Below are 26739 nucleotides of genomic sequence, written 5' to 3' on the forward strand. Positions count from 1 at the left end.
GACCATGGCTGACAAGGGACGTCTGGGACAGTATAAAAATAAAAGAGAAGTAGTACAACGTAGCAAAGATGAGCGGGAAGCAAGAGGATTAGGTAATGTTTAAAGAGCAACAGAAGATAACTAAAAAGTCAATAAGGGGAGAAAAGATGAGGTACGAAGGTAAGCTAGCCAAGAATATAAAGGAGGATAGTAAAAGCTTCTTTAGGTATGTGAAGAGGAAAAAAATAGTTAAGACCAAAGTTGGACCCTTGAAGACTGAAAAAGATGAATTTATTATGAGGGATAACGAAATGGCAGATGAACAGGTACTTTGGATCTGTCTTCACTAAGGAGGACATAAACAATCTTCCCGATGTACTAGTGGCAGAGGATCTGGGGTGACGGAGGAACTGAAGGAAATCCACATTAGGCAGGAAATGGATGGGACTGAAGGCTGATAAATCCCCAGGGCCTGATGGTCTGTATCCCAGGGTACTTAAGGAAGTGGCTCTAGAAATCGTGGACGCATTGGTGATCATTTTCCAATTTTCTATAGATTCAGGATCAGTTCCTGTGGATTGGAGGGTAGCTAATGTTATCCCACTTTTTAAGAAAGACGGGAGAGAGAAAACAGGGAATTATAGACCAGTTAGCCCAACATCGGTGGTGGGGAAGATGCTGGAGTCAATCATAAAAGATGAAATAGCAGCACATTTCGATATCAGTAACAGGATCGGTCCGAGTCAGCATGGATTTACGAAGGGGAAATCATGCTGACTCGGACCTTCTGGAATTTTTTTGAGGATGTAACTAGGAAAATGGACAAGGAAGAGCCAGTGGATGTAGTGTACCTGGACTTTCAGAAAGCATTTGATAAGGTCCCACATAGTAGATTAGTGGACAAAATTAGGGCTCATGGTATTGGGGGTAGAGTGCTGACATGGATAGAAAATTGGTTGACAGACAGGAAACAAAGAGTAGGGATTAGCGAGTCCCTTTTAGCATGGCAGGTAGTGACTAGTGGGGTACCGCAAGGCTCGGTGCTGGGACCGCAGCTATTTACAATATACATCAAGGATTTAGATGAAGGGATTCAAAGTAACATTAGCAAATTTGCAGATGACACAAAGCTGGGTGGCAGTGTGAACTGTGAGGAGGATGCTATGAGAATGCAGGGTGACTTGAACAAGTTGGGTGAGTGGGCAGATGCATGGTAGATGCAATTTAATGTGGTTAAATGTGAGGTTATCCACTTTGGTAGCAAAAACAGGAAGGCAGATTATCTGAATGGTGTTAAGTTGGGGAAAAGGGGATGTACAAATGGATCTGGGCGGTCCTTGTTCATTAGTCAATGAAAGTAAGCATGCAGTGAAGAAAGTGAATGGCATGTTGGCCTTCATAAGAAGAGGAGTTGAGTATAGGAGCAAAGAGGTCCTTATGCAGTTGTATAGGGTCCAAGTGAGACCACACCTGGAGTATCGTGTGCAGTTTTGGTCCCTCTTTAGGAAAGGCATTCTTGCTATTGAGGGAATGCAGCGTAGGTTTACAAGGTTAATTCCCGGGATGGTGGGACTGTCATATGCTGAGGGAATGGAGCAACTGGGCTTGTGTACTCTGGAAATTCGAAGGATGAGAGGGAATCTTATTGAAACATATAAGATTATTAAGGGTTTGAACACGCTAGAGGCAAGAAACATGTTCCCGATGTTGGGGGAGTCCAGAACCACGGGCCACAGTTTAAGAATAAGGGGTAAGCCATTTAGAATGGAGACGAGGAAACACATTTTCACACACTTCACAGAGTTGTGAGTCTGTGGAATTCTCTGCCTCGCGGTGGAGGCCGGTTCTCTGGATACTTTCAAGAGAGAACTAGATAGGGCTTTTCAAAATAGCGGAGTCGGGGGGATATGGGGAGAAGGCAGGAACGGGGTACTGATTGGGGATGATCTGCCATGATCACATTGAATGGTGGTGCTGGCTTGAAGGGCCAAATGGCCTACTCCTGCACCTATTGTCTATTTCTGGAATTCTTTACCCTAGAATGTGTGGCTATTCAGTAGATTTATTTAAGAGGATTTTCTTGAGAATAAAGTCAATAGAACTCGTAGCTCAAAATGACGGTGGAAACTTATCAATTTGCAAATATATCGAGTGAGCTATCGATGGAGCTGTAACTGCAAGATTTTGCTTCAAGACCTAGAAGGTGGGATTGGGCTAGATTACATTTTTTAGGGTGGCATGCTGTTTGGTGGCTAATAGTCACCTTCTATGCCACCTACGATTTATGGGGATGGGAAAGAGAAGTTGAGCTGGATAAACCTTGATCATATTGGATGGTGGAGCAGGACACATTCACACAGCTCTTTCCTGCTCCAATCTAATTGCTCCACACTTTGTTGCTGATCACCAAAACTGGCTGGTAAAATCTTGCTATTTGTTCTGAAGTTCAGAAACACTAATTTTAACTTGCTGAACTTTTAACATTTAGAAAGTAATTAGATTTCAAAATACTTAGACCAATAAATTAACTAATATATTAATCCCTCACACTTGATGTTCTCCACTGGGGAATAAAGGGAGTTCTGGGTTTATGTGCCCAGATTATGGACTGGCAGCTGAAAAGTGTGTGGGAATGAGATAAAGAGTCCATGAAAAGAGAAGGGTGAAGATGTGGTCCCGTGTGGCGTCTTCTCTGCTCTTTTTGTCCTCTGCCATCCAGTTCACAGCAGCACATTCAGAATCCTCCACAAGCCTCTTTGCCAACCTCAGAATGTCGCTGTCGGTGCTTCCCCCGGGCCCTCCTCTGTGCTCTGACAGAACGTCCTTTAAACACAGAAAACAAGAGGATGGAGGGGTGGTTCATGTGGTTGGAGAAGAGAGAGGCAATGGAAACTTGGGTGGGGGAGATGAAGTAAGAAGAGGGATGCAGACTGTGGATATCAAAGGGCCAAAAGAAATATTAAGTGCAGGGAACAAAGGGAAAAGTAATGTGGTGCGAAAGGGTGGGAATTGTCTTTTATTTCTTTACTATGTAGAAGGAAGTCATTTGAATCCACTTAGTCTATGACAGCGCAGAGAGTAATCCCATTTTCTCTAAGCTATTGCCCTCTCATTCCCATCAATCTGCTCCATCCTAGATGGAAGGATGGGATCTAAGGGAGGATGGGAGGTTAGGGAGCAAGGGAATAATTGGAGGAGGTTTATGGGGAGGTTGGGGAAAGAGTGACAGTTGATTGGGGCATCTGTGCCAGAGCCCATCCGTTTGAGCGTTTCTTGCTGATCGACATCTTGTATGTCCGTATGTGCTCCTGTAGTGTCTGATCGCTCATAAGGTCATGTGATTAGGCCGTTCGGCCCATCAAATCTACTCCGCCATTCAATCATGGCTGATTGATCTCTCTTTCTTAACCCCATAACTTCTCCCCATAACCTGTGACACCTGTGCTAATCAAGAATCTATCTATCTCTGCCGTAGAAATATCCACTAACGGCCTCCACAGCCTTCTGTGGCAAAGAATTCCTCAGATTCACCACCCTCTGACGAAAGAAACTTCTCCTCATTTCCTTCCTAAGAGGACGTCTTTTAATTCTGAGGCTATGACCTCTAGTGTTAGACTCTCCCGCTTGTGGAAACATTCTCTGCTCATCCACTCTATCCAAGCCTTTCACTGTTTTGTACGTTTCAATGAGCTCCCCCCCTCGTTCTTCTGAACTCCAGCGAGTACAGGCCCAGTGCCGACAAAACGTTCATCATAAGTTAACCTACTCATTGCTGGGATCAGTCTTGTAAACCTTCTCTGGGCCCTCTTGAAATAAATGCTAGCATTGTTAGCTTTCTTTACTACCGATTCAATTTGCAGATTAACTTTTTCGGAATCTTGCACCAGCACTCCCAAGTCCCTTTGTACCTCTGATTTCTGGATTCTCTCCCCATTTAGAAACACTCTCATGTTTTAGATCTTATTCCCACAAACTAAGTTTTGCTCTATTAAGTCAGTGGGATGGATAAAGTGGCCATTCCACATCCAAAAATGTAACGAGCAGACGTTTGCACTGCTGAATATGAATTTTGAGACCTGGGGCATCATGAATATTCCTCATGGGGATTGACTTGAATTTCACTCTATAATCATAATACTAGACCACAAATACTTGGGCGTTCACATCCATGCCTTGGTCAGAGCAATGAGTGTACTTTGCAGAGGACAACTGGAAAAGGAGTGCTGTCATCAGTTGTTGATCTATTGCTGTCAAGAACAGGCTGGTCTGACATTTCACCAACTCTCTTTGAGATGTGTGAATGTCTCGTGACCCTCCAGCTTGCAGAACCAACATACTCCTGTCATCAGTGCCTGCGACTAAATCCCAAAAATACAGGCGTGATCACGGAGGACTTGTACACCTACCTTGCAAACCGCTATTGCTGCCATCAGCCTAGCCTCAAAACCGCAACTGAAAGGGATAAGTTGATGCAAACAAATACATTGAAGGTCTTCTTTCTTACAGCATCACTGATAATATAATAGCCCTCGACCAACTGGAGCATCAGAGCATTCATTATTGCTGGAGAGCCATCATACTTGCCATCTGTGACAAGATTCTTGGTATCTACAAGAAGAAAGTAGCATGTCTGGATTGGTGAGAATGAACAAAGATATCCCATTCATAATTAATTACTACTAACAGCAGAAGTCCTTCACAGGCAATAATTCCCCCCATTGAAATGAATGGTAAAGTAGTTCCTGTGCCAATCTAATCTTGTGCGGTATATTGATTAATTAAAAGATACAGCATACAAACGGGCCCTTCAGCCCACTGAGTCCACACCGACCATCGAGCACCGTTCACACTAGTTCTATGTTATCCCACCATCTCATCCATTCCCTACGTACTTCTTCATAGGACACCAGAAGTGGAATGCATTTGGAGGAATAGCATTGAACCACGGGTGTAACTTTGGGTAGATACAAAATGCTGGAGTAAAAAGCAACTTTGGGTCTTCTGCATTGTTGTGGAATTCCTGAAGTTGGTCTAGCAGGGAAATGTCCCTAATTATACAGATATTTGCTGTAAAGTTGAGATTGTGCTTCGAAAAGAAAATTTCAAGATACAGGTGCACAACCTTTTATCCGAAAGCCTTGGGACCAGACACTTGTCGGATTTCGGACATTTTCGGATTTCAGAATGGAAGATTTTTAGCGTAGATTAGGTAGGTAGCGCGGGCGGCTTGAAAAGTCTGGAGCAGCTGCCTCCTCCCTGGAGACCGGGAGAATCATTGCATAAATGTTAGTCAGTTAGTTTGGAGGGATTTTATGTGGTGGTGGTGGTGTAGGGGTGAAGGGGGAAACTTTAATTCTTAGTCCCCTACCTACCTGGTCGGCGACTCCCAACCTCGCGGAACTGGGGGCTCCGTCCGGCCGCGGGCGGCGCCGGTTGTAGCTCCGACCCCGGCAACTCTACCCCTGGCTGCGAGGCGCTCCAAATCCAGCGCAGCCCGCGGCCGGACGTCCCAGCTCCGAGAATGTCGGGAGTCGGCGGCGTCGCAGCGCTGGGATACCAGCGGGAAGCGAGCAATGCCTTACCGGGTCGCCGTGCGGCAAGCTCCGGAGCGCTGTGGCCGCCTTCTTCCAACATTCGCGGAGCGTCGCTGGATTTGGAGCCGCGGAGCTGGGGGCTCCGTCCGGCCGCGGGCGGCGCCGGTTGGAGCTCCGACCCCGGCAACTCTACCCCTGGCTGCGCGGCTCCAAATCCAGCGACGCTCCGCGATGTTGTGTGTCGGCGGCCACAGCGCTCCGGAGCTTGCCGCACGGCGACCCGGTAAGGCATTGCCCGCACCCCGCTGGTATCCCAGCGCTGCGACGCCGCCGACTCCCGACATTCGCGGAGCTGGGGCGTCCGGCCGCGGGCCGCGCTGGATTTGGAGCGCCTCGCAGCCAGGGGTAGAGTTGCCGGGGTCGGAGCTACAACCGGCGCCGCCCGCGGCCCCACCGGCCACAGCGCTGCGGAGCTTACTGCACAGCGACCCGGTAAGGCATTGACCGCTCCCCGCCTCTCCGACCAGGTAGGGGACTAAGAATTAAAGTTTACCCCTTCACCCCCCTTCACATAAAAGCCCTCCAAACTAACTGACTAACATTTAAGCAATGATTTACAGATGTTTAAGCGTCTCCCGGTCTCCAGGGAGGAGGCAGCCGCTACAGTAGTACAGACCTGGGTTGACCGTGGGTCGTTTTGGGTCAGGTTTGGCGCCAAACGCGAGCTTTGGTGCGCAGACGACATATGGAAAAAATGGCCGGTTTTCGGAGCTTTTCGGTTTCTGGAACACCGGATAAAAGGTTGTGCACCTGTATACAGTTACTGCTTTTTATTCAGAAACATTCCATTTCTCTGTTTTACACAAGTATGCCTTTGAAAATTAAGATTAATTTACATTTATTTTTTAATATGCATCTATGTATCACTAATTTACTGCTTTACTGGATACGATCATCAACACTTCCTTCAGCAGGTTCATCCCTGTTACTAGCTGAAAGTAAACAAAAGTGAATAAAATCCAAAATTAACTGCCATACTAGTAGCCTTATGTGGCAGCAGAATTGTATAAGGGTTAATGTAAAATTTTTTACTCAAATAGTAATGGGATGAAGAATGATTAATTAGTGGAGATGTTGTCTGTGACAGTGCAATTTAACAGCTCATACATCATAAAATTACATTTATTTACGCATTTTAAAAAGTAATTGTATTTGATGCAAACAATTAGAAGTGACGGTGAAAGCTTGACTTCGGGGTCATACAGTATGGAAAAGGGGCCAACTTGCCCATGCCGACCAAGATGTAGATGTACACTAGTCCCACATGCGCATGTTTGGCCCATATCCCTCTAACCTTTCCTATCCATTTGCTTCCATCCATCCAAATGTCTTTTAAAGTTTGTTATTGTACCTGCCTCAACTACCTCCACTGGTAGCTCGTTCCATGTGGAAAAAGTTGATCTCAAGTTCCTATTTAAATGTTTCCCCTCACCATTAAATATCTCAGGAAAATTATCTAATGCATGGCAATGCATCTAAATATACATTTTCCTTTTGCTAATCTGGTTAGATCTCTAAGTTTTGTTTTGAAAACAATTTCTTTGACAAAACCATAAGCTGATAGTTTTACGTTTTTGTGTTCTAAATAACAACAAAATATACAGATTGCAAGGAAATATTAAAACTACATTTTATGATAATAGCTGTTAAACCCGACTATACCCATCTGACAGGTTAACATTGCACTAACTGACAAGAGATGGTCAAAGGACATAACTGCAGCAAATGTTCTTTTGGTAATATGTTTAAAGGTGTCAAAACGCCACATTACCGGACATTCAGATTAGATGTATGTGTTATGAACAGCAATGAAGATACCCAGTTTGTACGAACCAGATTAAAAAAAGTTATTGATAAACGCTGTTTCCATCATTCCCACTTCAGAATTAATGTTAAAAGTTTAACTGAAATATCTCCTGACCAAATTTGTGATGTATATGACCGACTGTAAAAGTAAAATCTGGATAAATCCAACGTATAGTTGTGAATGTTTTCATTAAATAACTACTGTACTGATACTCCATATTAAGAGCATTGATTTGCCGATACAATGAATTCTGTAATAATGTGTCAACGGTAGCAGTGACAATCGAATACTGCGGTTTTAATCTTTCACGTGTTCACAATTTTATTAATCCATCTTTATGGATTAAAAACAAATAATAACATTGGGAATTAAAACACATTTGGGGGGGGGGGGGGTTGAGAAGGCAATCGGTGCGGAATGGATGGATTGAGGCTGGGGAATTAGTGCGTGTTGGTTGGAGTAGATCAAATTGTGAGGGGAGAGCGCGGGGGATGTCATTGGGATTGAATGGGGGGGGGGGGAACTGGCAGGATGGATGGGGGGGGGGGGATCTGTGCAGGATGGATGGGGGGGGAATGTGCTGGATGGATGGGGGAGGAATTAGTGTAGGGTGGATGGGGGGGGGGGGATCAGAACGGGATGAATGGGGTAGACAAAAATGCTGGAGAAACTCAGCGGGTGAGGCAACATCTATGGAGCGAAGGAAATAGACAACGTTTCGGGCCGAGACCCTTCTTCAGACTGATCCCCCCATTCTTCTTGAATGGGGGGGATCAGTACAGGATGAATGGGGGAGGTCAGTACAGTGTGGATCGGAGGGTCTGTGCAGGATGAATGGGTGAGTCACTACAGGATGGATAGGGGAATCGGTGCAAGATAAATGGAGGGGGGGTCAGTACGGGATGAATGGGGGGATCAGTTCAGGATGGGTGGGAGCAGTGCAGGATGGATGGGGGTGGCAGGAGAATCAATGTGAGGTGGATAGGGAGATCAGTGCAGGATGAATAAAGGGGGGAGGGAAGGCACAGGGGATGTCAGTGAGGACTGGATAGAGGTAGGAATGGGGATCAGTGTGGGATTGAGAGGAGGGGTCCCAGGATAAGGGGGGAGGGGGACAGAGAGAGAGAGAGGCAGACAGACAGACAGAGAGAGAGAAAGACAGAGAGAGAGAGAGAGAGAGACAGACAGACAGAGGGACAGACGGAGGGGGGGAGGGACATGGAGGGGGAGAGAGACAGAGAGGGACACAGAGGGAGAGGGACACACAGACGGAGAGGGAGAGGAACAGACGTAGAGAGGGAGACAGAGGAGGTGCGGAGGAAGGAAGGTCAGCGCTCCTCAGACAACACCGGCATCATTGCCCCGCTGCCTTGGCCGTCCCTGTCCGCCGCCAAAGGGGGAGGCAGTTTGGATCTCCTCGCCACTGCCTCCCCTCCGCCCGCCAACCAACAGCAAGGTGCGGGGCCGAGCAGTGCAGACGTTTCAGGCAGCGGAAGGGAGCCTCCCGCTCTACCGCGCTCGCTCCCTCCCTCCTTCCTCCCAGCCTCGGCATGCGGGAGGGTTTGTTGTGAAAGCGCCGTTGGCGGAGTGGCAGGCAGTGGCCATTATCAGGCCGGGCGGGGTGCGTGAGGAGGAGGAGATGGAGCCGCTGCTGCTGCTGCTGTGCTGGGGCCTGTCATTCGCTCCGACCCAAAGTCACGCCACATTTAGCATCTTTCCCACGCATTACAGCCGTCGCCGACACATAATGCCACGTTCCTTTTCTCCCGAGACGCTGCCTGACCCGCTGAGTTACTCCATTTTTTTGTGTCTATCTTCGGTATAAACCAGTATCTGCGTGACAAGCCGGGCAAAATGGCTCAGCATTTAGGTTGCCCGGCGGCACTTAGGGTGGTCATTGGCACCCGGGCAACCGCTAATTTCGAGCCCTGCTAGTCTTTCCTCCAGTCTTCGCATCACCTTTGGAAACTTTTATTGCTGTTTATCAACACGAGGACCAAAGTTGTGCCAATGAAAGTCAAAGAAGCCATTATGAGTCTGGGAAACATGAATAAAACTGTTTGAGACATCAGTCAAACCTTAGGCTTCCCAAAATCAACTGTTTGGAACATAATTAAGAAGGAAGAGAGCACTGGTGAGCTTACTAATTACAAAGGGACTGGCAGGCCAAGGAAGACCTCCACAGGTGATGACAGAATTCTCTCTATAATAAAGAAAAATCCCCCCAACACCTGTCCGACAGATCAGAAACATTCTTCAGGAGTCAAGCAAAATGTTCAAGAAGGAACTGCAGATGCTGGAAAATCAAAGGTAGACAAAAGTGCTGGAGAAACTCAGCGGGTACGGCAGCATCTATGGAGCGAAGGAAAAAGGCAACGTTTCGGGCCAAAACCCTTTTTCAGACTGATGTGGCGGGGGGTGAAAAGAATGATCACTGACCACTGTCCACAGAAGACTTCATGAACAGAAATACAGAGGCTACACAGAAAGATGCAAACCACTTGTTAGCCACAAAAATAGATGGCCAGGTTATAGTTTGCCAAGAAGTACTTAAAAGGGCAACCACAGTTTTGGAAAAAGGTCTTGTGGACAAATGAGACGAAGAATAACTTATATCAGGGTGATGACAAGAGCAAAGTATGGAGGAGAGAAGGAACTGCCCAAGATCCAAAGCATACCATCTCATCTGTGAAACACGGGGGTGGGGGTGTTATGGCCTGGGCATGTATGACTGCTGAAGGTACTGGCTCACTTTTCTTTATTAATGATACAACTACTGATGGTAGTAGCATAATGAATTCTGAAGTGTATAGACACATCCTATCTGCTCAAGTTCAAACAAATGCCTCAAAACTTATTGGCCGGCAGTTCATTCTATAGCAAGACAATAATCCCATCTGCTAAAGCAACCAAGGAGTTTTTCAAAGCTGAAAAATAGTCAATTATCTGATCTGAACTCAATTGAGCATGTCTTTTATATGCTGGAGAGAAAACTGAAGGGGACCAGCCCCAAAAACAAGCATTAGCTAAAGATGGCTGCAATACAGGCCTGGCAGAGCATCACCATAGAAGACACTGGTGATATCCTTGAATCGCAGACTTCAAGCAGTCATTGCATGCAAAGGATATGCAACAATATACTAAAGATGACTACTTTTATTTACATGACATTGCTGTGTCCCAAATATTATGGTGCCCTGAAATGGGGGGGACTATGTATAAACACTGCTTTAATTTTACATGGTGAAACCAAAATGTATGAAAATGGCCTTGATTAAAATCTGACAATGTGCACTTTAACCACATGTGATTTTTATCTATTACAAATCTCAAATTGTGGAGGACAGAGGCAAATAAATAAATGACGGGTCTTTGTCCCAAACATTATGGAGGGCACTGTATGTGATTTTATATGATTAAAATCTCTTTGTGGCCCTTGTGAGTTGTGCAACACTTTTTGATGTAAAAGTGTTCCTGCCACTATACCATTCACCAATCTGACGATAAACATTTAATCACAATTCTCTGTTGAGTGTCCATTAGTCAATCTTCCACAGAACACTTTTTTATCATGAGCCAAAATTTACGAAGCAGACTTTTATTGTCAAATGCCTTCTGAAAATCCATAGCAATGACATTTACTACCTCGCTTTCATCAACTTTCTCAACAAATAATTCAATTCTGTGAGTCCAACCTAGTCTTGAATAAATCTATGCTGGCTCTCCTTGATTTAACTCAAAAGATTCCCAATCTCCATTTATTATTATTGACCTTGCTGTACTGGGCCTCCTCCAATGCTAGAGTGAGGTCACATACAAACTGGAAGACCAGCACCTCATCCTGCTTGGTTGGCTTATAGTCCAACAGTAGGAACATTGAATTCACCATTTTTAGGTTGTACCCCCTTCCTTCCTCATCTCTCCCTCCAAAACCGATACACACCCATTACTCCCACTATCCCCCCCCTCCCCCTTTGCCATCTCTGTCCTGTTCCACCTCTGGCTTCACATTTTACTCACCCTTAGCTGACATCTTTTTGTCTCCTTATCATCTCTAGCCGTTGTCCACTCATCTTCCAATCAATATACCTATATCCACCAATCGCGCGCCAAGCTTTGTCCTGTCCCCACCTCTTTTTCTTTTTTCTCCTTTCCCCCACCCCCCCCCCCCCCCCCACCCCCCCCCCACCCCTCCCCCACCCCCCCCCCCCCCCCCCCCCCCCCCCCAAGAAAGAATGGTCCCGACCCAAAATTTCAGGTATCTATATGTCCTCCCTAGATGCTGCCTGACTTGCTCAGATACTCCAGCACTTTGTGTTCTGCACAAGGTTCCCGCATCTGTTGTTCTTTGTAACCCCATTTATTATTACCCTGATTATTGCTCCAGGCGGTTTCACCAGGAACGGAACTATCCTATCGAGTCTGTTCTTTAACCCTTTTGTGAACAACGGTGTCACTGTTTCAGTGCTCTTGGCATCTGGGACTATCATTCACTCAAGAGGTATGGAATATTATGGCATGCCATTGTCATACTCTGCAATATCTTTAAGGTAAAACAAAAGGACACAGAGTGCTGGAGTAACACAGCAGGTCAGGTTGCATCTCTGGAGAACATGGACAGATGGCGTGTTGTATCCTTCTTCAGTCTCTTTAGGGCGTTTTCCAACCAGACTAGATGACTTGTTTACATTAAGCGCAGCCAGACTTTGTGATACCTTTTCCTTGTCAACAAGCTCCATTTGAACAGGGATATTGGCAGTAGAACATGGTGCTGGATTAACTCAGCAGGTTGGGCAACATCTCTGGAGAGCATGGATATTGGCAGCATGCCCTTCCTTGGGAAAGAGTCATACAAGTGCTCATTGCATATACCAACCCTCCCCTTCACAAAAATGCATTGATTCATCTCAAAAGAGAATTATGTTTACAATAAAAATAAAACTGATTAAAGAATTTACATTAGATTGGATCATACTTTTTTTATATCTATATCCAGCATATTAGGAAAAGCTAACATCGCAATGAAATAGTAGTAATATTGCTAAATGAGGCAATGGCTAGTTTTTTTGTATGTCTGGATTCCTGAAAATGCCTGAATTTGTACACATTGCTTTTTGCGACTTTTTATTTACATGAATAATGCCATCAGATGGCAAATCCTGTGTGTTCATCTTTCTCCAGCACAGTTTACATGTGATCAGCTTTGGGGAAGGCTGCTATTATGATGTAAAGCTATGCTGCTGAATCTGGCCAATAGAGCTTAGAGGTTTTTTTTTCTCCATCTCGTGCTCTCGCGCTCTCTATCTCGTCTGAAAATATTTTAAAAATCAGGAATTGCTTTCAACAGTAGTGTCAATGTAGGCATATTGGCTAATTTATGCATTGAAAATAAGTTAATATTAAATTGTTAAAAATATGGGGGATATTCATTAGGGAATCGTGGATGATGAATTATCGTTTCCTCCATTTAAAGACAGAATTGAAGGATTTCTGTGTTTAAACCACCATGATATATACTGCATGCTGCAATACTGGTGATTGTTGGAAACCTGCGAATCATTGCTGAGAGGTATGTGTATAAGATTGCCAGGAAATAGTTGATCGTTTGCTCGGATCTCAATCTTAATGCAAGAAATTGCAGAGAGATTTATTTTGCCACAGGGCATATATATTGACAATGTGCAGTTGGTGCAAAATGGGAAGAAACTGTTTTACATCCCATAAAGTAAGATGCAATCAGTAAAGTAAAACTGAACTCTTTCAGGCATGCAACAGAATCAAATCAATTTGTATTTGTTAGCTCTGTGAACTTAGTATATTTTTATCTTTGTCGCAGGAGCTCCAGTTTGAAAGGCTTACAAGAGAGCTTGAGTTGGAACGGCAGATTGTTGCAAATCAACTAGAAAGATGCAAGCTGGGAACTGAATCGCCAAGTGGCGCCAGTGTCAGGTACAGACCTACGTTTTTTACTGCTTTCAGATGCCTGAGTAAACAAACTTTGGTTGATTTTCCCCTGTGCAAGTCGAATGTCAATGAAACAATATTTTTAAGTTGTGTCTGTGGAAAATCAACATCTTGTATGGATAATGTATGATCATCAAGTTTGAATAATTTTCTACCAGTTTGAATGCACCATACATAACATACTAACTAACACATCAGTCATACAATAGATTAGATGAATCCTTAGCAGAAGACATGATCTTGTTGAATTGTTTTTTTTTAAAGTTATGGATACCCAACTTGAAGAAATATTAGGTTGTAACCATCTTAAAATTCACTTTGGGCAAATCCTGAGCAGTGACAATGTAGACGTTAAATATATTCCTTACTGTGCTGAGGCTGAAAATTGCTTGTTAAGGTACCACTTTCCCAAGACCATACTGAAAAATAATTGGCATTATCCTAGAGAATCTTAATCCCATCAAACGTGAAACATGCAGAGGTAAATCAATAAATCGATTATCTAATTAAAATCCGTACTTTGCAAAAACAGTTCAACAATAGAACAAATGAGCAATAGTGTGAAAACGGTCCTTAATAACTAACACAAGGCTTAATGTGTTAGAGTTAATGAAAGGAGCATTGACAAGAGTTAGCAGCTTTTTCTTATAACCATATTGGTCAGCTTACCCTGGCTGTCACTGATATCCTCGCACAATGTTAGACACGCTAGTGATACAGAATTCTGTTTTCCTTTGATGATTAAAAGTGGATTGACTAAAGTGGGACGTATACATGGATTCTGAACGTTTCATTGAGTAACAAATGTACCTAGACTAAAAGGGTTTGTACAATAGCAGTAATTCAGATCCATATCTGCCAGATGGCAAGCTGTGTCTTAACTGTAGGCACCTGTGGAAGAAAGTCTTGCTGTATGTAAACCACCAATCCTATATAATTTGAGAAAATATTGCATTGCATGAATCCTCATTGCATTTCTTTCTCCAAGATTGAACAGAAATGTAAGGATTCCTGTATTTCCTAGCACAAGACATTTGTTTGGAATGAAACCATTTTAAAGGTATAACACCTGTCACAGCCTAGAATCATTGCCCAGAGTCATTATTGACACTGTTCCCATGCCCATACTTAACAGATCCAAATGCAGAGCCTGTTTAGTTGCATCCCACCCCAGACTCGAGCCCAGCATCATCTTGGTTTAGGTTTATTATTGCCACATGTACTGAGAAAAGCTTTGCTTTGCATGCTATCCAATAAAGTCAGATAATACTATACCTAAATACAATCAAGCCAAATAGTCCAGCATATAGTTCTCAGCATTGTAGTGCACCAGTTCCAGAAACAAAGTCCAATGTCCGCAATGACGTAGAGGAGAATCTGTAATCTAGTTTATGGAAGGACTATTCAGAAGCCTGTTAATAAAGGGGAAGAAGCTGTTCCAAGTCTGGTGACGCGTGTTTTGAAGCTTCTGTGTCTTCTGCCCGACAGAAGGGGGAGAGGAAGGAACGACTGCAGTGGGAAAGTTCTTTGATTATGTTGGCTGCTATCCCGAGGCAGCATGAAGTGTAGATCGAATCACTCGTGGGGAGTCTGGTCTGTGTGATGGACTGGGCTATTATCTTTGCCAACTGTCAAAGATGTGAAGGCATTGAAATGTTGGACACATTCTGAAACACGTAAACGTTTTCTAAAATGAAAGATTTTCTAAAATGAAAGATTCAACAAAATATATCCCAAATCATATTCCTTCTTCCCCCCCCACCACCCCATCACCCCGAGTTCATGCTAAGAAATCTTGATAAGATCGAACTTTTCCACTTGACTTCATAGGGAGTCGAGTGCCGAATGATCTGATAGTTTTGGCATTCCAAATCTGTGACTAAGTCATTGACAGGAGGTCAGAGGGACGGTGTTGGGGAACCTCTAGCTCTTTCTTGTGGCATACCTAGGTGCTGGAATTTCTACCAAGGAAAATGATAGATTGGCTCTTCACATGAGCAACAGCTCTTAAATCTACACCTTGCTTCAATTCCTCAGCCCTCACCTTAAAAACAGCATCATAAAGCAGATGGTATACATGATGTGTCCAACTGATCAAGTGAACTTTTAATAGCTTCCATCTGTCTGTCTTCTGAAAATAAACATGCCCAGCATTATTAAACTTACCTCACAATTTCAGTCACTGATGCCCAGAATGTTATCTCTAAATAACTTCCCTGGGATTTAGATTTTCGAGCGGAATGGAAACTTACATGTTTAAATTGTGACATTTGTTCATTTTTTTACATAATTTTAGCTCATGGACAATTTAAAACTTGTTCGTCGAGAATCATATTTTCAATCTTACAGTGCTATCCCTTGAAACATATAAGAATATTAAGGGTTTGGACACGCTGGAGGCAGGAAACATGTTCCCAATGTTGGGGTAGTCCAGAACCAGGGGCCACAGTTTAAGAATAAGGGGTAAGCCATTTAGAACGGAGACGAGGAAACACTTTTTCACACACAGAGTTATGAGTCTGAAATTCTCTGCCTCAGAGGGTGGTGGAGGCCAGTTCTCTGGATACTTTCAAGAGAGAACTAGATAGGGCTTTTAAAGATAGTCAGGGGATATGGAGAGAAGGCAGGAACGGGGTACTGATTGTGTATGATCAGCCGTGATCACATTGAATGGCGGTGCTGGCTTAAAGGGTCGAATGGCCTACTCCTGCACTATTGTCTATTGTCGATTGTCTATAACTGTAGGTGATGGAATTACCTGCACATCTTCCCTTCCCACTGTGCAGGGACACAAACAGTCTTTCCAGGTGAAACAGCAAATCACTTGAACTTCTTCCAATCTTGTGCATTGCATTTACTGTGATTCTCTCAACATTGGAGATATCAAATGCAGATTGGGTGATTATTTTGAGGAACACTTTGAGGGCAGCACGGTGGCGTAGTGGTAGAGTTGGTGCCTTACAGCGCTTGCTACAGCAGTTCTCCCCGTGACCACGTGGGTTTTCTCTGAGATCTTTGATTTCCTCCTACACTCCAAAGATGTACAGGTATGTAGGTTAATTGGCTTGGTGTATGCGTAATTTGTCCCTAGTGGTAGGATAGTGTTGATGTGCGGGGATCACTGGTCAGTGCGGACTCGGTGAGCTGAAGGGCCTGTTTCCTCGCCGTATCTCTAAACTAAACTAAAACACTTGCATTTACTCCACGGGAGTGACTCTGAGCTTCCTGTCATATAATTACTTCAATTCTCCATCCCCTTCTTACTCTGACCTAACAGTATGTGTCATTAAAGCCCAACACAAGCCTGACGAACAACGTATGATATTCTGCCTGAGCATGCTGCAGCTTTTTAGACAATACTAAATTCTACAACTTCCGTCTATATGGGCCTGAACCTGACCTGTCAGCCACATCCTCCTGCTCTGCATTTTGCAACTCCCACATTTATTCTTATTTTTTGCCTAGGTTCTCACTTTTAAGGATAACAGGGAAGTCTTTTAGGACCGAGATGAGAAAAACATTTTTCACACAGAGAGTGGTGAATCTGTGGGATTCTCTGCCACAGAAGGTAGTTGAGGCCAGTTCATTGGCTATATTTAAGAGGGAGTTAGATGTGGCCCTTGTGGCTAAAGGGATCAGGGGGTATGGAGAGAAGGCAGGTACAGGATACTGAGTTAGATGATCAGCCATGATCATATTGAATGGCAGTGCAGGCTCAAAGGGCCGAATGGCCTACTCCTGCACCTGTTTTCTATGTTTCAACTACTCCCATTCTCTCATTAACTAGATAACCGTACAACTTTTCCTCATGATCAGCTGGGTTTTACCCTATCAGAGAATCCGCCCTCTCTCACCCTCCTTGCATCTGACAAGCCTCTTTCGGCTCCTTCCCAGTTCTTATGTAGGATTTTCAACTTGAAATGTTAACTCTGATTCTCTTCCCACAAATGCAGCCTGACATGCTGAGAAATGGAAAACCAGCATTTTCTGTTTCTTTGTCACATTTTTAAATGTTTTTGTTTCAAGTGGTTTAACCCCTTCCAGTCTGTGCAGTACTTGACAATACTTAATTTACAAGTTACTTTTGGACAATCAGAATGAAAGAGAATTCCAAGGTATGAATAGGATTAGCGAATGGCATAATGAGAAGTCAATAGTGTTCACATTACTGCACAACATTGTACAGGTGCACAACCTTTTATCCGAAAGCCTTGGGACCAGACACTTCTCGGATTTCGGAATTTTTCGTATTTCGGAATGGAAGATTTTTAGCGTAGATTAGGCGGCTTGAAAAGTCTGGAGCGGCTGCCTCCTCCCCGGAGACCGGGGAATCATTGTAAATCATTGCTTAAATGTTAGCCAGTTAGTTTGGAGGGATGGGTGAAGGGGGAAACTTTAAGTCTTAGTCCCCTACCTGGTCGGAGAGGCGGGGAGCGGGCAATGCCTTACCGGGTCGCCGTGCAGTAAGCTCCGGAGCGCTGTGGCCGCTGAATCCCAACATCACCGGTCGCGGGCCGCGCTGGATTTGGAGCGCCGCGCAGCCAGGGGTAGAGTTGCCGGGGTCGGAGCTACAACCGGCGCCGCCCGCAGCCCCAACTCCGCGATGTTGGGAGTCGGCGGCCACAGCGCTCCGGAGCTTACTGCACGGTGACCCGGTAAGGCATTGCCCGCTCCCCGCCTCTCCGATCAGGTAGGGGACTAAGAATTAAAGTTTCCCCCTTCACCCCCTCCCTTCACATAAAAGCCCTCCAAACTAACTGACTAACATTTAAGCAATGATTTACAGATGTTTAAGTGTCTCCCCGGTCTCCGGGGAGGAGGCAGCCGCTACTACAGTAGTACAGACCTGGGTTGACCGTGGGTCGTTTCGGGTCAAGTTTGGCGCCAAACGCGAGCTTTAGTGTGCAGACGACATCCTGGAAAAAATGTCCGGTTTTCGGAGCTTTTCGGTTTCCGGAACTCCGGATAAAAGTTTGTGCACCTGTATAACAAAAAATCTAAAATGGTGGAAATGCAGCACATAAATCAGGATCTTTAGAAAGGGGAATGGTTAATATTTCGGGTTGAAGTCATTTAATCAGCACTGGGAAAAAGAAAAAAAAAAGACAAAGTCTGGAGTAACTCGGTGGGTCAGGCAGCATCTCTGGGGAAAATGGATAAGTGACATAGAAACAAGAAACAACAGATGTTGGTTTACAAAACAAGACACAAAATGCTAGAGTAGCTTAGTGGTTCAGGCAGCATCTCAGGGGAACATGGATAGATGACATTTCAGGTCGGGACCCTTCTTTAGACTGATTGGAGTAAAGCGGAGAAAGCTGGAAAAGAGAAAAAACAAGTTAGCCTTAAACTGTAATGTAGGTTGGAGGAGGATGGATATACCGAATGGGCTATGCCTAGAGTGAAGCCAGAGTTGCCATGGTGATAAGCTGTTGAAGTTTTCAGCTTGATAGCTTAATGAGAGCAGTTAGGGAGAGGGAACATAAACAAAGGAAGTAAAAGCTCTAAAATCCTATTGTAGGAAATGCTCAGTAAGTCAGGTACTCTGGAGAGGGAATAAATTGAGTCAATATTGTCAAACAAAAATTATACCTGTGCTAAATGTTTTACTTTCTTTACTTCAAACATAGAACAAAGAACAGTACCCTGACAAACACGATGCCAAGATAAACTAATCTCATCTGCCTGTATATGATCCATATCTATCCATTTCCTGCATGTCCATGCATGTACCTTCTGAAGATAGATACAAAATGCTGGAGTAATTCAGCAGGTTAACTTGGACAAAAGGGTTCCAGCCCAAATCTATTATTTTCCTCCAGAGATGCTGCTTGACCCGCTGAGTTACTCCAGCATTTTGTGACTATCCATTTTTTTGGGGACCAGTATCTGTAGTTCCTTCCTACACAAGTACCTTCTGAGATGATTTCAACTTTAACTTTCTCTCTCATAGTCTATACAGATCTGTTCTGCACGTCTTTCAAATGTTTTTTATTTCAGACTTTAATTTAAAACGAAACTCAGCTAATGCAAGCAATTAGAGGCCAACTAATTCAATATCTTCCGTATAAATCAGTGAGAAATTGAATGCAAGCTCTGTTTTTGAATTTGGATACATTTCAGATATTTATAATGCCTTCAAATTGGCTGCTTACACTGCTGCAAATTATACTATTATTGATTTATTTCATATTTACCAAAGTAAGTAATTGCTTTAAAATAATGTCCAAATATCAAACGATCAGTCAGATTGTGGTCCATTAACAAAGTTAGAAATATATACCTCAGATTCTCGCAATTCGTAGGTAGAATGTAAATGGAGTACAAATTATGATTACACAATTCAAAAAAGCTAGTTGTTGGTAGATGGATATTTTTAGTTTTCCAAAATGTAGCATAGCAAAAAAGTCATTTTAAATAGTCAAAAATAGCAGGTTTCCCTAAACCTGTACAATTTAAATATTGAGGGGGAAAAAAAATCATATTTGCATATAGGTGTAGTTGCATTTAAGCCACAATAATAGCAAGATGCATTTAATGTTTAAGAATATGCAATCAAATTTGATGTTTATATTATACATTGCCAGTGTATAAAATGCTTCAGAATTCTATTTATGGTATAAATGTATTAATCTGTCCTCTAGCGTTGATAAAAACTTTAAGCTGTGGCTTGGGGAAGTGAGCTGTAGTCAACCAAATCCAGAAATTCATTTGTTGCAACCTTTTATGCACCCGAGTAAACTGGAGGTCCTTCATTCTCAACGGTCACTCTCTTTGCAAAAATAATCATATTATTGATAAGCGTTGGGCTGCTAGACCAGGGGTCTGTTCTTGGACGTGATTCACTGACGTAAATAGGCTTAGTCATTATTGACTGGCTTTTCCATTTTTCCTTAAGACAATCTGCGTACTTGTGTGTAAAATTGTCTTGTGTGTCGTTGCCTTCTATGAGACTCCATTTAGCTTAACTCAGTATGTTATAACTATAACCAGTTACCTTTACATTTTATCTGTAATTATGTGGGTGGGATTTATACGTAGTCTGAGGCGTGTTTGCGGCTGGGATTCTCGCAGACGCCCTCGTAATTAGTTTAGTTTGAAGAAGCATGGAGGAGAGGTCACAGCTTTCCACCATGCACGAGTTAGACCACGAGGAAGATCAAATTGTGCTTATACAAGAAGAAGTTTGGATGAATATCTTACTGTTTTTACTACTACAATAAAGAAACTATTAATTAAGAGACTGTGTTTGGAAGATTTAACTTTGGACGGCATTGAATGTCTCGTGGAGAGCTCGTGAATGCATTTTGATTATCCCCTGAATCCCTGTCTTAAAACATAGTGACTAAAGGAGAAATTCTTGAAACAATATAAAAATCTGTCACTACAGAATAGATGACCAACATTTATTTGTTAGAAAGGTTCACTGCACTTTTATTCACCAGTTCCAATTGCTTCTTAAAGGTTTATTTGTTTTTCCCCTGCATGAACAAGGAAACCATTTCAGGTGCAGAACCATCAGTAAAAATAATTTTTGTGATGCTTGTTCTAAATTGCAGTTTAGCTTTAATCCACGAGTCCTGCATTTAATTTTAAATGTTGATTTTTTTCCCTTCTGATAATCTTATTCATATCTTGGATCATGTTTTCATATTTTCCTATATTTAAAAATGTAAAGTTTATCAAATTATTTCTCATTACAGTGTTTTACACTAGATTTTTACAAAGACTTCAATATTAAAATATCGACCTCAACATTATACTGCGGAGACAAGACTAATGGAGCTGTTTTGGATATGTGGCTTTGAATTCTTTTAGATTGTGTTGATTACTGCACTACATTGGACGCACTGAGTGTAAAATATTGTAATGCACCTTTTCTTTAGCTTTCAATCTTTACCTATTGTCTTGTGTGTGACAGGTGTTTGCTCGTATAGTATTGTATTTTTCGGCATTGTGTCATTTGTCACTTTTCTGTCACCTGAAACAACTGACATGATGCAGCTTTTCTATATCTGTCATTGAAGGCTGTTTTCACTGAAGACTGAAGGCTTCTTTTTCTAATCCAAAGCATAAAGCCTTTAGACTGTAATTCTAAAATCCATGTGAATCACCTCACTGCCACTGAGCTTTGTGCACTGCCAGAATCGCTGTGTGTTTTTTGTCCATTTTGTATACCTAATGAGTTTCCATCAGATGGGATTCATTAAACTGCTGTGTTGAGCACTAGTTGTACATTATCACTGCTCTTAATAGAAGGAAGGATATGACAGCCGCCAGGCACATTAATAGCTTTGTTTTATGTTTGATTTCTGTGGATTCTCGGCATACCCATTCATAAATCAATATTAACTTTCCCAAAATGTTCATGAATTAACTCTATGATATTTTTCAACAAATGTTCACAAATAATTGTAATTTTCATGAATCTTCCATTCCCAGAGGGGAAAGATAAGGAATAAAAGGATGGGGGAGGGGGGACAAATAAACCAAGTCAATCTCACAAAGGAGGATGATTCCCGGTCTGAAACATTGTTTGTCTATTCCCTCCTCAAATGCTACCTGATTTGTTGAGTTCCTCTGGTATGTTTTGGTTTTCGCTGAAGATTCCAGCATCTGCATTTTTTCTTCTCTCAAATCGCATAAATAAGTTTGACTGATACGAATGGAAAGTGTAAAATTCAATATTAACAGTCCTCTGGGAGTGTAGAACATGCCTAGCACGACATATTGGCATGTCTTCACGGGCCTATGTTCTCTGGCCCATTCTGGCTCTCTAAATGCTCCCTAAATTCAATGGCCAGATATCATTGTTCCCAGTCTGAAGAAGGGTCCCAACCTGAAACCTCGCCCATCCCTTTCCTTCAGAGATGCTGCCTGATCCGCTGAGTTCATTCGGCATTTTCTGTTTTGCTCAAAATTCCAGCAACTGCAGTTCCTTGTCTCCCTCACAATGTTCCTTTATAACTTTCTATGTATGTTCCTGCAATTGCTTTTTCAAGCTCGATGTTTTCAGGAGACCCACCACTTGCCACACAAACTCCTCAATATCTAGCATCTGACCTCAACATTTATTTTCTATTAGCTCTTTGGCAACAATGTTTCCTACTTGCAGCCTCTGATCCTCCATTAACGTACTCCTCCTTTCTTTTGATCTATTGTATACACGTCAATCTAACCATGCTGTTACTAAATCCTATGCTAAACATGATTATTGATGCTAAAATATTGTAACATGCAACCTTCAGTATTTTTAGCTTGCAGTTAAATAGTAAATTTTTAGCTATTAAAGACTATTCATTTTGAAAAACCTGTGGGGGAAGTAACTTAGTTGTTGCGAGTCTAAAACTCTCTAGCCCCTAACCTAGCAATGTTACAACATTTTGAGATTTAAAAAAATCAAGTCTTTAATTTATCCCACCAGATAAAGCATAAAAAGAAGTTTAATTTGACACCTAATTCACTTTCATATCTTCAGTATTAAAAAAGTTATGGTCATTTTCATACTCGTAAATTGCTTTTTCATTGACTTAACACAAAAGCTGTGATCGAGAACATTTAAAAGCCCATAACTTTCTTAAAATTTAAGAGAACTGACATTTTCAGTTATTATAGATGGAAGCATTCTGAAACAAATATGAAACAATCTTCTTAGATGACGAAATTAAAGCATATAATTAGTTAGTTACCCAATTGTAGCTAATTACAAAATTCAATTACTAGATCTAAACATCTATCCAATTCTTAAGAATAGATTAACATTTTTAAATAGCCTAAGTGTCCAAATAACATTCACACAAGAATTCAGAATATAACATAATTTTTAAATCTCATTGTTATGGGTTTATAGGCCAAATGGAAGGAATTTAATGTTTAATACCTGTAAATGAATGGCCATTTAAATCAACTTGCTTGTGGGAATTTCTGGAACGGGACCATTTGGAACGCTGAGGTTGCGGTGATTTTAGTCTTCCATATCGGTTCTTCGGGGGGGGGGAAATCACCGTTTCACAACTTAAAATGTGAATTAAATACATCTTAAGAAACACTTTTATACATAAAAATAAACTACTTTCTTTTACCTGTCCCCTACATAAAATCCGGCCCCGTTGTCTGCATTGACGGCTTCAGAAGGTGATTTTAAAATCACTCCAGCGATTAATTTGTCGGTGCAAATTTTTTTTAAAAACACACAGAACGGCCGTCGGAACGATTCTTTAGCAAAATCTTGCACTCGAACAAATACAATCCAGGACCAGGTCGGAAAAAAAAAAGTGTTTTAACCCCCCCCCCCCCCCGCCCCTCAAACGTGCCAAAATCACGCACACGGCCAGTGGCAGAATTGCAGCGCCGCTGAAGGTAAGTATTGTAACATACCTACCTAACCCCCTTTCCCCAATTGACACAATTGTTTTTATCATGAGATTTTCTAGAACATGAGATTTCTAGGGAATGCAACTGTATCGTTTATAACAGTACCTACATTTTATTGAATGAAATTCAAGAACCTCCTTGGTGTAGGTCAAATGAACCTAAAATATTAAAAGGCTTTGAACATTCACAAAGATCATTCATTTTATAGTTCATTTTATTTTAATAATTTCCATTGTTTTCAATGTAATGAAATGTATACAAGTGTAGCTGGCAAAACAACAAATGAAACTTTTTTTTCTTCTCTCTGCCTTTCCCAGCAGCTCAACTGAAAAATCCTTCCATTGGAGGCCAACAGGTATTAGCAGTGTACTTTGCAGTTGTAATTTTGTTTTTGCTTGTAGGATCTTCGTATAAATGCAGTTGATAAATTTGATAAATAAATGTTGCATTGTTGGAACTTTGTGTTGCATGCGTTCATTTTAATCAGGGTGCAGTTGTTTGGGGTGTTTAATGTACCTGTGCAGGGAGTTTTGGCCAATGCAGTGAGGGAATGGTGATCTATTTCTGATTTAAAGACTATCATTTTTTTAATTCAACTGGCGCAAGAAAACATCAATGTTTTTAGTACTATTATATATCTCATTTTTAAATGTGCTGTAAGTTTATTATTGTCATGTGGTCCAGGTATAGTTAAAAGCTTTGTTTTACATGCTATCCAAACAGAACAGATGTACCATACATAAATACAATCGTCAAACTCATGTAATAGGTGGAGTAAAAGGGAAGATACAGAGTGCAGAATATAGTTTTCAGCATTGTAGCGCAACAGTTCCATAGACAAAGTCCAATGTCCACAATGCAGTAGAGATGAATAGGACTGTATCCTAGCTAATGGAAGGACCATTCAGAAGCCTGATAACAGAAGGGAAAAAGCTGCCCCTGAGTCTAGTGGTGCATGCTTTCAATCTCCTCTATCTTCTGCCTGATGGGAGCAGGGAGAAGAAGGAACGACCAGGGTAAAGCAAGTCATTGATCATGTTGGCTGCATTTCTGAGGCAGCATGAAGTATAGATGGAGTCAATGGTGGGAAGTCTGGTCTGTGTGGGCTACAGCTACAACTCTCTGTTATACATGGTTTGGGTTTAACTGGTAATTCCTGATAAAGCACTTTTGGTAAATGCAAAAAATATATATTTTGCACTTAATCAGCAGTAGATTACAGGGTTCAATAACACATGAACAATGCTCTTGTCAGATTGCCTCCCAGGGGAACAAGTCAAAACAAAACAAAATGGTGAAGTAACTCAGCAGGACAGGCAACATCTCTGGAGAACATGGATAGGTGAACAAGTCATAAGACTTCCATTGACGCTGCAGTCTTACTTGCATTTTTCAGTAATTACTGATTGACAGATTGGACATTGTTCACGATTTCCTGAGCCGTTTTCAATATTTTGGTCACCCTGCTACGGGTAGGATGTCATTAAGCTGGAAAGGGGGCAGAGAGAAACTATGAGGAGGTTGTCAGGACTTAAGGTCCTGAAATATATAGGGAGAGACTGGGCAAGTTAGGACTTTATTCTTTGGAGCATAGGAGGCTAAGTGGTGATCTTATAGAGATATATAAAATCATGAAGGGAAATGATAGGGTGAATGCGCAGTCTTTTACCCAGGATAGAGAAATCGAGAACCAGAGGAGATAGGTGTAAAGTGAAAGGGGAAATATTTAATAGTAACCTGAGAGGTGCCATTTTCACTCAGAAGGTGGTGATTATATGGAACGAACTGTCAAAGGAGATAGTAAAATAACAATATTTCAAAAGCATGGATAGAAAAGATTTAGTGAGATATGGGCTAAACACGGGCAAATGGGACTAGCTTAAATAGGCAATCTTGGTTGGCTGGGACAAGTTAGGATGAAGGGCCTGTTTCCATGACTATAAAACTATTTAATTTGAGTAAATTACTGTTCATCCAGTATAAGACCTGCAATCTGAAAATGTAGATTGCATCTCTAAGTGTCCAAAGTTCAAAGTTTTTTATTAATATGAGACTGTGATCCACAAATGCTGATGGCAGGGCAAACTCACAATAGTTGAATAGTCACATAATTTAGTTTAGAGATTCAGTGTGGAAACAGGCCCTTCAGCTCACCGAGTCCACGCCAAACTACAATCACCCATACTCTAGTTCTATCCTACACCCGAGGGACAATATACCGAGGCCAATTAACCTACAAACTTGCACATTTTTGGAATGTGGGAGGAAACTGTGGCCCCCGGAGAAAGTCCATGTGGTCACATGGAGAACGTACAAACTCCGTACAGACAGCACCCTTGATCATGATCGAACCTGGGTCTTAGGCGCTGTAAGGCAGCAACTCTACCGCCGCGCCGGCCCCAACTATTTGGCAAGTCAGCTTTGTCAGGGGCAAATTGAATAGAAAAATTATCCTTCAATGGGCATACAGGACATTTCAGTTTGCTGCTCATAAGGAAACTACAATGAAGGATATCATAAGAAGTACAGACAGCTGTTCTGGGCTTGTGTAAAGCAGTCAAGCTTGGGAGAGTTGCAGTAGATCAGCACCATTGCAACATGAAATAGATACTTACCCCTAAGATTTGTTGCACCATTCAATAATATCATAGTTGATCCGGGGCCTGACTCATTATACAGATTAGTTTGTCATACATACCAGGGTGCAATACAATTCCTAGTTCATATGAAACTCACAGTGTGAACAGTATACATTAATGATAAATGTAAGTGCAAAACAGCAATTGGGATGGGGTTGTCTTCGCCTCTCGTTTGATTGTGTCAACAACCAGCTCTATCTAAATAAAGGCTAGCTTATTAATTGGTTTAAATGTTATTAGGTGCCTAAATATCTTGGAATATTAAAGTTGAAAAAAAAAAGATTTTTCAATAGATAAAATCATGGGTATTCCTTTTTGCAAGCATTCAATATATGGATCTTCCCCATTGATGCATTGATTGAGGATATGACCATTTCTAAAT

The 26739-nt window shown here is 42.3% G+C and overlaps 1 protein-coding gene across 7 annotated transcripts in view; it reads left to right on the forward strand.

Moving 5' to 3' along the window:
• pkp4 (plakophilin 4) overlaps positions 1–26739 on the forward strand; it is a 146414-nt gene that overhangs the window by 45503 nt on the left and 74172 nt on the right. For 4 of the 7 annotated variants that reach the window (XM_055638089.1, XM_055638092.1, XM_055638091.1 and 1 more), the window contains exons 3-4: positions 13217–13329; positions 24036–24073. In XM_055638089.1, coding sequence (XP_055494064.1) covers positions 13217–13329; positions 24036–24073 — 151 coding nt within the window. The remainder of the gene's footprint in view (positions 1–13216; positions 13330–24035; positions 24074–26739) is intronic. The other 3 variants (XM_055638090.1, XM_055638094.1, XM_055638093.1) reach the window with 1 other exon arrangement.

The sequence above is a fragment of the Leucoraja erinacea genome, chromosome 7, assembly GCF_028641065.1.
Source record: "Leucoraja erinacea ecotype New England chromosome 7, Leri_hhj_1, whole genome shotgun sequence".
NCBI lineage: Eukaryota > Metazoa > Chordata > Chondrichthyes > Rajiformes > Rajidae > Leucoraja > Leucoraja erinaceus.